This window comes from Elephantulus edwardii, unplaced genomic scaffold, assembly GCF_000299155.1.
Source record: "Elephantulus edwardii isolate Elephantulus edwardi_28Jun2011 unplaced genomic scaffold, EleEdw1.0 scaffold00153, whole genome shotgun sequence".
Taxonomy (NCBI): Eukaryota; Metazoa; Chordata; class Mammalia; order Macroscelidea; family Macroscelididae; genus Elephantulus; species Elephantulus edwardii.
In genome coordinates this window covers 2953866-2966307 of record NW_006399903.1, presented here as the reverse complement: position 1 = coordinate 2966307, position 12442 = coordinate 2953866, and the positions used below count along the sequence as shown (strand labels likewise).

At 48.0% G+C, this 12442-nt stretch overlaps 1 protein-coding gene across 1 annotated transcript in view; it reads right to left on the bottom strand.

Moving 5' to 3' along the window:
• TRIO (trio Rho guanine nucleotide exchange factor) overlaps nucleotides 1-12442 on the bottom strand; it is a 404313-nt gene that overhangs the window by 54091 nt on the left and 337780 nt on the right. Inside the window, exon 36 of the mRNA XM_006895017.1 lies at nucleotides 74-366. Within this exon, the coding sequence (XP_006895079.1) occupies nucleotides 74-366 (293 nt within the window). The remainder of the gene's footprint in view (nucleotides 1-73; nucleotides 367-12442) is intronic.

Below are 12442 nucleotides of genomic sequence, written 5' to 3'. Positions count from 1 at the left end.
TTCTGACCACTTAGAGGGGAAAGGGGAGAGGATGTGAGCCCTGGCCCCGGCTGCTGCCCGCAGGGCCCCTCACCTCCTCGACGGTCTCGTCCTGCGGCGTGGCCGCGCTGTCGTCCGAGTCCTTCTGGGAGCCGGCGTCGGCGCTCTTGCGGACCTCGCGGCTCTTCTTGTGCTTGTGCGCCAGCTTCTTGACGTGCCCGTCGGCCTTGCCGCTGCTCAGCCGTCGCACAGGGCTGGTGAGCCACTTCCGCAGGGTGTTCCCGGGGCGCTTGGGGCCCGGCGAGCTCTGGGCCCCGATCATGTGGGGCTGCAGGGATGCCACTGAGGCGGGTGGGCTGGCATCGTTGCTGGAGACGGACAGCGAGTCTGTGGGGACAAGGAGCAGACAGGGGTCTTGGTGAGAGGCGTCGATCCCTTCAGTGTGCAAGTCCACGCTGGCAGGGGACCTGGGGCCAGCACGCTGCAGCACCGCCCACGGTGTGTGGATGTGGAGGGCCGCCGACAGCATGCCGACTGGTCTGCCACCAGGCTGGAGTGCAAATGGGGGCACGAACACACACCACACACACTCCCTCAATGTTTACCAGACTTGAGTGTTTTTTCCTTTTAACAATAACAATTTTTATTTTATATTGGCTTCCTTACAAAGTTTGTATACATTGTGTTTCATGCTATCCTTCATTCACATTCATATGCCCACCACTGCTCTGTCTTTCCAGATCCCCACCGGATCTTTCCCATTTCCCTAATCTCCCCACCCTCCACCCACCAAACTGTGCGACTCTATGACTGACTTGAGTTTTGCTATTGTCGTTAGGTGCTGTCAAATTAAGTACAAATCACAGAGACTCCATGAACAAAAGATCTGAACCCTGTCCTATCCTGTGCCATCCGCACACTTCCTGACACACAAGAGCCTATTTCAGCAGTCACCGTGCCAATCCACCTGGGTGAGGGTCTGCTTTCACCAACCCTCCATCCTTCCCAGCATTTTGTGGCAAACAGTCATGTTTGTAAAGCAGATTCATTTCATGTCGAGGATGAGGCTGTGGAAAGGACGAAGCCCAGGCTTATAGGTGGGCAGTCCAGCCCCTGACCACAGGTCACAGCTAGACTGCCTGTAGCCGGACAAGCGGGTGGGCGACCTCAGCACAGTCCCCTCAGGTGACGGAGTCGGCACCAACGATAAATGAGAACACAGCAGCACGTTCTAAAGAGATACAGGAGGAAGCGAAACCTCCTCCAATCACCAAAATTCTCTACAGAAAATACAGTCAGACAGGTATTGTTATTGGACCCTAAAAGCAAAACCTTGCCCAAGCTTTGGGTAATCACCCCTGAGGAGCAGAAGGTGGAAATGCAAAATGTGAGTGACAGTGGGCCCCAAGCAAATCCACACAGGTGAGCTGAGGTGCCACTTCTCACCCTGACAATCTGTGATCTAGAGCGCTAACGGGCCCCCTCCTAGCCCCTGACAGAGGCCCAAGTGGTTCAGTGGACTAAACTATGTTCTGTTAACCCAAAGGTCAGTATTTTGAATCTACCAGTTGCTCCATGGGAGAAAAGAGGACGTGGCACCAAGGATATCATTGCTGAAAACAGATCTTAGCAGAAAGCAGAGAATACCAGAAGGATGCCTACTTATGCTTTATTGGCTATACAAAGCATTTGAGTGTATTGACTATAGCAAATTACGGCCAACATTGAGAATAATGGGAATTCCAGAACACTTAATAGTGCTCATACGAAACCAATACCCAAACTAAGAGGCTGTTCAAACAGAGCAAGGGAACATTGCATGGTTTAAAATTAAGAAAGGTGTGTACCAGAGCTCCATCCCTTCTCCATACCTATTCAATCTCTAGGCTGAGCAAATCATCTGAGAAGCTAGACTCTATGAAGAAGAATGTGGCATCAGGGCTGGAGGAAGATTCACCAACCTACATTATGCAGATGACACAACCTTGCTTGCTAAAAGTAAGGAGGATTTGAAGCACTTGCTGCATAAGGTTAAACACTGTAGTCTTCAATATAGATCACACACATCTCAACATAATAAAGATGTCAAAAATTCTTACCACTAGGCCAAGAGGCACTATCAATGACAGAAGGAGAAAAGACTGAAATTGTTAATGACTTCATCTCACCTGGATACACCTTTGGCTCTAGCAGTCAAGAAATCAAGATGAAGTGCACTGACAAAGTCTACTGTCAGGGACCTCTCCGTATTACTGAAGAGTAATGATGTCAGTTTGAAGACTAAGGTGCACCTGACTTTGACTATGGTCTTTTTAATCACTTGCTAGCCTGTGAGAGCTGGATAATGAATAAGGGTGACAGGAAAAGAATTGATGCCTCTGAGTTGCAGTACTGGAGAAGAATATTGAATATCCCATGAACTGACAAAAGAACAAATAGATTAGTCTTGGCGAAGAGGCAGCCAGACTGCTCCCTGGAGGCAAGGAAGGGGAAGCTTCATATCACATACTTTGGGCATGTTGCTAGGAGAGGTTGTTCCTTGGAGAGGGACATCATGCTTGGAAAGGTAGAGAGATAACGAGGAGAGGAAGACCCTCAACCAGGGGGACGGACACAGTGACGGCAGCAATGGGCTCTAGTGTGTCAGGGGTTGTGAGGCTGGTGCAGGACAGGGCAGAGCTCTTATCTGTTGTTCATAGGGCTGCTGGGAGTTGTATTTGATTTGATGGAACCTAACGACAACAACAACAACTCAAAGGTCAGCAGTTTGAACCTACCAGCTCCTGCTTCCATAAATATGTGTGGACTTGGAAACCCTAGAGGCAGCTGCACCCTACCCCATCGACTCGACTGCTGTGGGGTTGACTGTTTTTTGGGTGTCCTTGATGCTGACTCTACTACAATCATATGGGATAAAACAGGTAAAGGAACAAAGAGGAGGAGTTAAAATCACTCTCTGTGCTTGCTGATTTTATACACACACACACACACACACACATACGTGTGTATATATATATATATGTACATATGTGTGTGTGTATATATATTTTGAAGTCTTAAACATAAATGAAAATGAACCTTTGAGAATACTCCCTTAGGTGGACACCTGCCTTAAGACTTGTACAGCTGTGAGACAACCGCACGCTGTGGTCAAAACCCAGGATGGGCACTAATTCCTCCCAATGCTGTGATTAAGGAGTGACAACGCCCGTCTCCCAGGGCTGACTGCTCCAGACGCTTCGGCCAGACAGCAGTGTCACCGTCTACTCCCTCCCCTGCCTGTCCCACGGATCAGTGAAGGCCATAATCTTCCATCCAAGGTGATGCTTTTCAAGTAGGACAGTCATTCCTAAACACCAGGTTTCCTGGAGGCAGACCTCGGCTGAAAACTAATCAATATCACTCTCTGGTTATGAATAACCACTTCCCTTCTGCGGATGCATGTTTGCTGGGATTTTTAAAACTGAGTTATGATAATGTTTCCCCTTTGACAAACGGTAAGCCTCACCTTGCCTCCGAGGTATGTGTGCAGGTATGCTAATACTGTTATTTTTATTAAAATGTTTCAGCATAAAGGCAGCTTTACTCTCCTCTGCCTCATCCGGGAGGGCAAGTGAGGACAAAGTCATCGAGCTCAAGCATTCATGAAGTCAGTACAGCGGGGCATGTTCTCAGGTGCTGGTTTAGGTTAAAAGACAGGGAAGAGGATGCGGTCTCTAACTGTAAGGACTCTTAGTGTGACGCCAACAGCAAGGACAAATGGAAGAAGAGGTTTGGGTCATTATATGCTTCATGATAATGAATTCATCTGACTTTGGGTTTTCTTTTGTTTTCTGTTTTTTTACTTTAACTCTAACTACTCTCAGAAGAAGAACTGATGCCTTTGAGCTGGAGTGCTGGGCGAGAGTACTGAACAGCCCACGGACTGACGGCCAAAAAACCCAAATGTGTATGTCTTGGAGAAGGTGCAGCCAGAGAGTGTCCCTTGGAGGCCAGGATGGTGAAACCTGGTCTCACCTATTTTGGGCATGGTGCTAGGAGAGGTTACTCCTGGGAGAGGGGTATCAGACTTGGAAAGGTGGAGGGTCAGCGAAAGTGAGGAAGACTCTGAGCGAGATGGACAAACACAGAGACTGCGGCGATGGAGTTACGTGTGCCAGAGGCTGTGCGGATGGCACAGGAGAGGATGGGGTGCAGACCTGTTGTTTATAGGGTCACTATGAGTCATACCTGATTCGATGGCACCTAACAAGAGCACCGTTAGAAGCAAGGATAATGAGGCTTGGTCTCACACACTTTGGGGGTGTTATCATGAGGGCTAATCCTCTGGGAAAAACCCTCATGCTGGGAAAGGTGGCAGGTGGGACCCACTGCAAAGCGCTGGACGGTCACACTCGCAGGAACAGGACGCGTGGCAGGTTTTGCTCTGTGCCGTCCAGTGGGAGAGGACACACCGTGAGGAACCTGCCCTGTGCCATCCTCGGGCTCTCTGCCACACCCAAACCCTCTGCTGCTGTCGCAGTGTCACTTCTTCTCACTGAGGTTCTCTTTTGCGGACCCTCCACCTTTCCCAGCATGGTGTCTTGTGGAGTGAGAGAGGCGCAAACTCTGGCTGAGGCTGCGAAGAGAAGGCTTCCTGGAGGCAGCGGCACTGAACTGTCTTTAAATGGGCCGACTGGGGAGTCCACACAGTAGAGTGTGGAACCAAAGCTCCATGCGGTTCTTGCCCTTCTCCTGGGGCCTGAACAGAAGGCTCAGAAACCACCGGCTGAAGACAGAGCAAGTGGCTTCATGCTCAGATGTGAAGGGCAGTCATTTCTCTGACACATGCTCACTGTATGACCACAAGAGGTGAGAACTAGGAAGACGGGTGGCAGCCGGGTGTGGCTGTGATGGACCTCACTAACCGAGTTATGTCACGTCTTAGGAGAAATGAAGACCAGGACTTGGTCAGAACAAGCTAAACCGAGTGCATAGGTCGGCATACAGGAACAGCACACTCACCAGCCCCCAAGCCTAGGAAATCAATTCTTCATACGTTTGGGGGCACGACAATGAGTGTTGGGAGGATGAAGAAGCATACGACAGGAACCCCAGTGAGAAGGGTCCCGACAGGGGTTCTGGTGGACTTTTGTGCAATGAGATGGGTGCATGTGGTGGGCAGAGGCCTGGCCAAGCCCCCTACTGTATGAAGACCCCGCTGCGGCTAAGCAGACCCAGCGGGCCTTTGGAGGTGGTGAGGACGAACTGTAGTCAAACAGCAGTGCTCTGGGGGACCGTGTGTGTGTGTGTGTGTGTGTGAAAAGTTCTGCTCGTCATTAAGTTGGTTCCAGGAGAAAATGGAGCTGTCACTTCCTCGCGTCTCCCCATGAACTGAGCTGCACAGGGCTTGTTCTCAACAGCCTGGGGAGCAGCGTATGAGGCAGCTTCTTCTGCAGCTGCAGGTCAGGCCTTATAAACACGGCAGAGGCCCTACAGCCTGCAGGCGGGTCGGCAGGAAGCAGGGTGCCCGGCCCAGGGTTTAGATGGGAGCACACGGGCCCCTGTGGCTCTGCTATTCTGAGGGGCAAAGGCCACGCTCTGCCCGAGCTCCATTTATCAAACGACTTAAGGGACAGTGCATGTCTGTGTCAGAATAACAAAGCTTTAGAAAGATGCTGGCAGCTGCTGGCATTTACAAACTAGGAAGGGCATTCTTGTCAAAATTTATCTTATCCTGGGGGAAAAAAAAATCTTCCTGGAAGTCTGATACAGGGGAAACTTCCTTTTCTCCATCTGCAAAATCCACCAGCTGTCTGTCTGTCACACTGTGGCTGCTGGTTTGTGTGTTAGGCTGATACTGAAAGCAATGCTTTGTATCACAGATACCAGCAGGGTCACTCATGGAGGACCGGCTTCAGTGGAGCTTACAGACTAAGACCAGGAAGAAAGGCCCGGTAAGAGACTTGGGGGAATTAGCCAACCCCGTGGACGGTGATGTGACTGATTGACTGACTGACTGTCCCACTTTGGACACACCATTGGAAGGGATCAATGGACAGAGGAGGACATCCGGGGTAAGCAGTGTGCTGGCCAAGGTGAGAAAAACGGTACGAGATGCGGATGGAGCCTGTAGTGATCACAAGAGAATAAAGGCCTGAGCCACATTTTATCCTTAGGATCTTTGTCCGTTAAGATCGACAGGCCAATGGCATTTGCTTTATGGAGGGGTTTTCATTCTTGAATTAGAAGACCTCTCCTAGATTGGGAAAATGATACACCAGTTATAGTGTTTGGTGGCTGGCCATGGGGGGAAAAGGAGAACCAAAAATAAAAGCAAAACACTGAAACAGAATCTTTGTGAATGATTATATGAAATACCATGCAAATGAAATACTGCATAAAACAACGTATATTAATGAAACATATTGTAAAGGAATTATCATATGAAAACCAATAAAAAATATTGAAAAACAGTAAAAGCAAAACAAACGACAGCTCCGTGCACGTGGCCTTTAACAGTGATGCTCAACCCTTCCGTTACTTAACTCTTCACAGTACAGTAAATGAGCCCTGTGTCTCCTTGTCAACAGAGATGCCTTTTGCCTAAACCAGTGGGTTGTGTGTCACACAGCCTATTTCTGTGCTCCTGCTGGACTGTGATGCAATGGGTTCACCATGCCAAAAACTCATTTAAAGTGAATTATATTCATTAATAGGACGGAATAAAAGTGCCTGCTGTTATTTCAGCTATGCGAGAAACACACTTTGCCCTGCGGACCTCCCGCTTTGTTGCACATCTTAATTGAAATCACATGTCCTCACAGAATGGAGATTTCCAGTATTATTTGGGAGCACGGGACACACAAGGGTGCCGTGGGCAGAGCTCCAGAGTGCCGAGGGGCAGCTCAGGGGAGTGGGCTGCATGCTGTTCATGGCCCCGGAGAAGCCCTTGGTGGCTGTGAGGTGCTGGGGCAGCACATCTGGCAGAGCACCCACCATGCTTGTTGGTGTCCCTCCTTGTCTGGTAAAAAAAACTAAACCCAAAACAAAACAACACAAACAAAAACCCCAACCCAAGCCCATGGCTGCTGAGCCAATTCCGAGTCACAATGACCCTATGTGTGTGGAGCACAACTGTCCCACAGGGTTTCCAGCACACTTCTGGGAAGAGAAAAACCAGGTCCTCCTTCCTCATCATCTCTGGGTGGGTATGAACCACCAACCTTCTGGTTAGCTGTCAGATGTTTAATGGACTGCACCACCAAGGAATTTCTTATCTGAGACCCACTCTTCCTGCTCAGGACGGCCTGTGACAGCTCAGGTCTCCAGCAAGAGAAGTCCTCAGAAGAGAGTGCTGCGGCCATGGCTCCACTGACCTTTTCATGATCACACTGCCCTGGGAGATGTGTCTTGGTCACCTAGTGCTGCTACAACAGAGCTGAGAAACAGAAATTCCTGAACGTTAGGAGACCTGTGGTCTGATTTCAGGGTGCTGGCATTTGGGAAAGGCCGTGTCTTGCTCTTCTGTCTATGCATGTGAAAACTGGACAATGAATAAGGCAGACTGATGAGGAACTGATCTTTGAGAACAGAGAACAAATCTTCAAATTGTGTTGGAGAAAAGGACTGAGTAGCCCATGGACTATCCAAAGAATGAAGCAGTTTGTCTTAGAGGAAGTGTGGCCAGGATGCTCCTGAGAGGCATGGACGGTGACACCTGGTCACACCTGTTCTGACAATGCTGTCAGGAGGGGCCAGTCCTTGGGAAAGGCAGAGGGTCGGGAAAGAGAGGCCTCTCAACAGGACAGACTGACACAGTGACTGTAACAGTGGGCTTGACCGTATCGGATTGTGGGAAGGGGCAGGAGAGTGAAAGGTTCAGATCTGTTGTTCACAAGGTTGCTATGAGCTGTAGTCAGTTTAACAACCGCAGCTCTTTGCTGGCTCTGGAGGAAGGTCCTTGCCTCCAGCTCCCGGTTCCTGGGAGATCTCTGTGTGTCTGGACAGCTACCTCACCCAACTCTCCTCTGTTCCCTTGTTCTCTTTTTAGCTCTAAGACACTGGCTCAAGATGCACCCTGCACTGATCCTGTCTCAGACACGTACCAAAGACAACTCATGCCCAAGTCAGAACAAACTAAAGGTTAGAATTTAGAGCACGTATTTGGGGGTGGGGTCTGCATTCAATGTACAACGGTAACTCTGTTAGGAATCCCTGCTTATGCAGACAGGAAGTGACTGTGACACTGTATCACACGCTTCCTGTGTGTAGAAACCACCTCTGTTTTATCTACAACTATGTATCCAGCTGCCTGCAGAGGTCTGTAAATACAAGTCAGACAGATTATCAGTCACAGACTCGCTGTCCAGTGCTCCCTTCCACTTTAAGCATGTTAGCTGGTCATTTCAGTCAAATCCTATGAATGATTACTGTTCCACTAAGAAAACATCAGCATTTCTGAGATTCAGAATGTATGTCAAGACTGGACAATACATAAGGAACACCAAAAAAGAACTGATTTTTTTGGGCCGCCAAAAGGACAAACAAATTCCAAGTCTATCCTTGGAAGTGCGGCCAGGGTGATCCTTGGAGACAAGGATGGTGAAATGATGTCTCACGTACTTTGAGTACGATGTCAGGAGGCACCCTGGAAAAATACGTTATGCTTGGAAAAGCACAGGGCCATTTAACACGTTGTCTCAAATGAAGGCTATAGCGAGAAAAAAAAAAAGTGTTTCTAAGCACGGTCATCAATTTCAAAGTGTGCGGCAATGTGTTAAAGGAGAGGAAGACCCTCAACCAGAGGGACCATAGTGACTGTAACAATAAGCTTGAGCGTGGTAGAGATTGTGAAGACAGCCCACGGCAGGTCAAGGTTCTGCTCTGCTGTTCACAGGGTCGCCAGGAGGCAACCCAATGGCGACTGAAACCCAAAGTCTCTGTACATTTTCATTATAAAATTAATAATAATTTCAAAAATTCTTGAATTCTTATTAGAAGTCTAAATATGAAAAAAAAACCCCAAAACACAAAACCCTAAAACCAATCTCGTATTCGTAATTATTTTTGCAAATGAAGGTCATGTCACTCCATCTATCAGTTTTAAGTTAAGAAGGAAGCATCCTAGATGGATAATTTCATTCTGTGTCTATACATCTTAAAATAATTGCTATTGTTATGTACCGTCATGTTGGAACCAACCCTCTAGCAGGTTTTCAGAGGAAGTAAATCGCACAGGGAGAAAATGTGCATCCTTCTCTGGTGGAGCAGCTAGTGGATTCGAACTGTGTACCTTTGAGTTGGCAGTGTAACTTCTTACCAGTAAGCTACCAGAGCTCCCTATTTTCAAATGAGTGGTCCCTTAATTAAGAGAACAACAAGCTTCTGCGTAAAGAGCTACGCCCAGCTTCATTTACACAGAAGACCAGGGTGTGCAGGGAAACGGACTTTTGATCTGCTGCAAGGTGCAGGGCAGGGATCTAATCAAGTTTACTTCCTCTCTCCAGAGAGAAAATGTTTCTCCCCACACAGATGAAGTCAGAGTTCACACAAAGTCCACAATGGATTTCTTGAGAAAGAACAAAAGCTAAAGAAAGCAAGCAAGGCAGAGGCCCTGGCCCTCAGCTCCTGCAGGACAAACCCCACCAAGAGAAGAGCAAAGGCCTTGCACCGGCTCTGGCCGCTGGCAACATCTGTAATTGATGAAGGTTGTTTTTCTCCTTAAAGAAAAAAAAAAAACCCAAAACCAACACACCAAAACCTTAAAAAAAAAATTATAAAAGAAGGGTCCATCATGTTGTGTTAGCTGCAGCCCAAGAAGAATCCCAGTACGTCACTTCTGAGAGGACTGCCCATCACCGCGGAGCAGCCGGTGAATGTCAACCACGTGCCTTTGGGATCACAGGGCAGCTTCTTACCACCAGGCCACCACCAGAAAAAGAGTAACAAGAAAATTCTATATACTTGGCAATCTGAGGCAAAGTGGGCTCTGAAGGTAAACATGGAAGCTTGAATTTTGCTTTTAAATATCGGATGAGCACAGAAAATAAGGAAAAATTACAAATTATTCATATATATGTATATGTGTGTGTATACGTGTGTATACATGTGTATGTGTATAGATGTATATGCATGTATTTATGTATGTATGTGTGTAAATATACATATATATATACAAACACACACACACACACATGAAGACCCTCTATGAGGTGGATTGATTCAGTGACTGGATTAATGGGGTGTGGGTGTGTTGGAGACAAGTGAGACTGGCACGGGACAGAGCAGGGTTTGGGGCTGTTGTACATAGGGTCGCTATGAGTCACAGGCAACTCTACAGCACATAACAACAACAACAACATATATTTACTTATATTTATATATTCCCCTGACTCCCAATACTAGTGGAAAAAAGACAATGAGAAGCATTGCAGGGGCCCAATGAGGAATAAACTATCCAGTGCTCATAAGCAAGTTCAACTTGAGGCTGAGGAAAACGGAAGTTAAGTCCAGGAGAGCATATTCACCTGAATTTAGAGACCATTTCAACAATGGCTTAATGGACAGTAATGGCTGAAGACCACACAAGTTGTGGGAGGGCATCGTATATGACAGGAAAGAAAGAAAATACCAAAAGGGTTGTCAGAGGATGATTCTGAAACTTTCTTTAGAATGAGGGGCAGCCAGAGTGAAGAGAAATAAGGATGAAATTTAAAAAAAAAACAAAAACCAACAAAAAAACCCCAAAACCACAACCCCAAAACCAAGATTTCAAATGGCAGCACAAGATGACAAAGCTAATCTTGTCACAAAGTGTACTGAGGCCTGGAGTTAAAAAACAACAACAACAATAAATGTCTGATAATTCTCAAGCAGTGCAGGATTCTCCTGGGTGGGGAAATGAAACGCCCAGGAGGCACCGAAAGACAGAAAGAACACAATCACTGTACTCAAAAGAACTGGTGGGTGGTCTCAAATTTTCCCTCGTATTGCTGTCACGACAGAACTGACTGACAGCTGACCCTCCAGCAGGTTTTCAGAGGCTGTACACTGCGTACCAGGAGACTACCCATCTTTTTCCTGCTGAGCTTCTGGTGGGTTTGAACCACATGCCTCTGGGTTGCCACTGTAACCCACCAGAGCTTGATCACTTTAGGAGACAGTGTATGAGGAATCGAAGGAAGAAGCCCAAGCCCCACTCAATGCATTGGTGAAAAACGGGTTCCAGAAACTGCCAGAACACCAGCAGAGATGTTTCAACACGGCATGCAACATTAGAAATGTTCACTTGTCTACACCAAGAAATACGGAAGACGGTTACCCGGCTAACTGACAGGCAGAGATCTATGCACAAGCCTGCTTCAAAGGCAGGTTCTTTAATGGAATGTGGAAATTATTAAACAGCATCATTAAAAGAGATTAAAGAGGTCTTTTGTAGCCCATTTGTCCAATGCAATAAATACCGTTTGATTTCACGAATGCTACTTCCACATCTCTGAATGACGGTAACGGTGGTGAAGAATACATGGACTGCTGTAAGAATACACCAGTCTATCAGCGAAGGTGTGCTGGTGGCCTAGTAAGGAGTTCTGCCAACCCAAAGTCACGCGGTTCGAATCCACCAGCTGCTCTGTGGAAGAAGAATGGGCAATCTTCTGTGTGCTTTACGGTCTCCGAAAACCCATTAGAGGGTCATCAATGGGTCAGTTCCGTCTCTAAGGTACTGAACGCGAGTCTCAGAAGCACAGCCAGAGGACTTCCTAGGAGAAAGGATGGGGAGAGGCTTCTCGTGTGTTCTGGTCATGCTATCTGAAGTCTGGTCATGCTATCTGAAGTCTGGTCATGCTATCTGAAGGGACCAGTCTGGGGAGGATGACATCGTGCACGGTGAGATGGAGGGTCAGTCAAAACGAGGAGGACCCTCCGTGAGCTGCAGTGGCCCAGTGGGGCAGCAACGTGTGCAGACACAGCGTGGCCAGCGGGGACCGCACAGGACCGGCAGTTAGTGTTGGTGTACGCGGGTCGTCCAGTCAGAAGTGACCGGATGGGACCTCACAGCGGAGCTGCACGGTACTGCCAGTGCCCAGGCGGTAATGAGGAACATATGGTCTCTGGTGCCTGAGAAAATGCCCATAAATCACCGTGGGGCTCCCTGCCCCCCTGCAGCCTCCTCTACAGATTCATGTGGGAGCATTCACCAGCAGCTCCTCCCACCCTGGTGACCCCGGTATCAGAACATAGTGCAGTACCTGGCATCAATTAAAGCCAGCTCAGCTAGCAATGCTCGACCATGCCCTCTGTGCAGGCTGAAAGGACACACATGGTCACACACACACACACTACAGACACATGAACACACCACTCACACACAGAGACACATTCACACCAGGCACAGAAACAGACACATCACACACACACACACACACACACACATTACAGACACATGAGCACACCACTCACACACAGAGACACATTCACACCA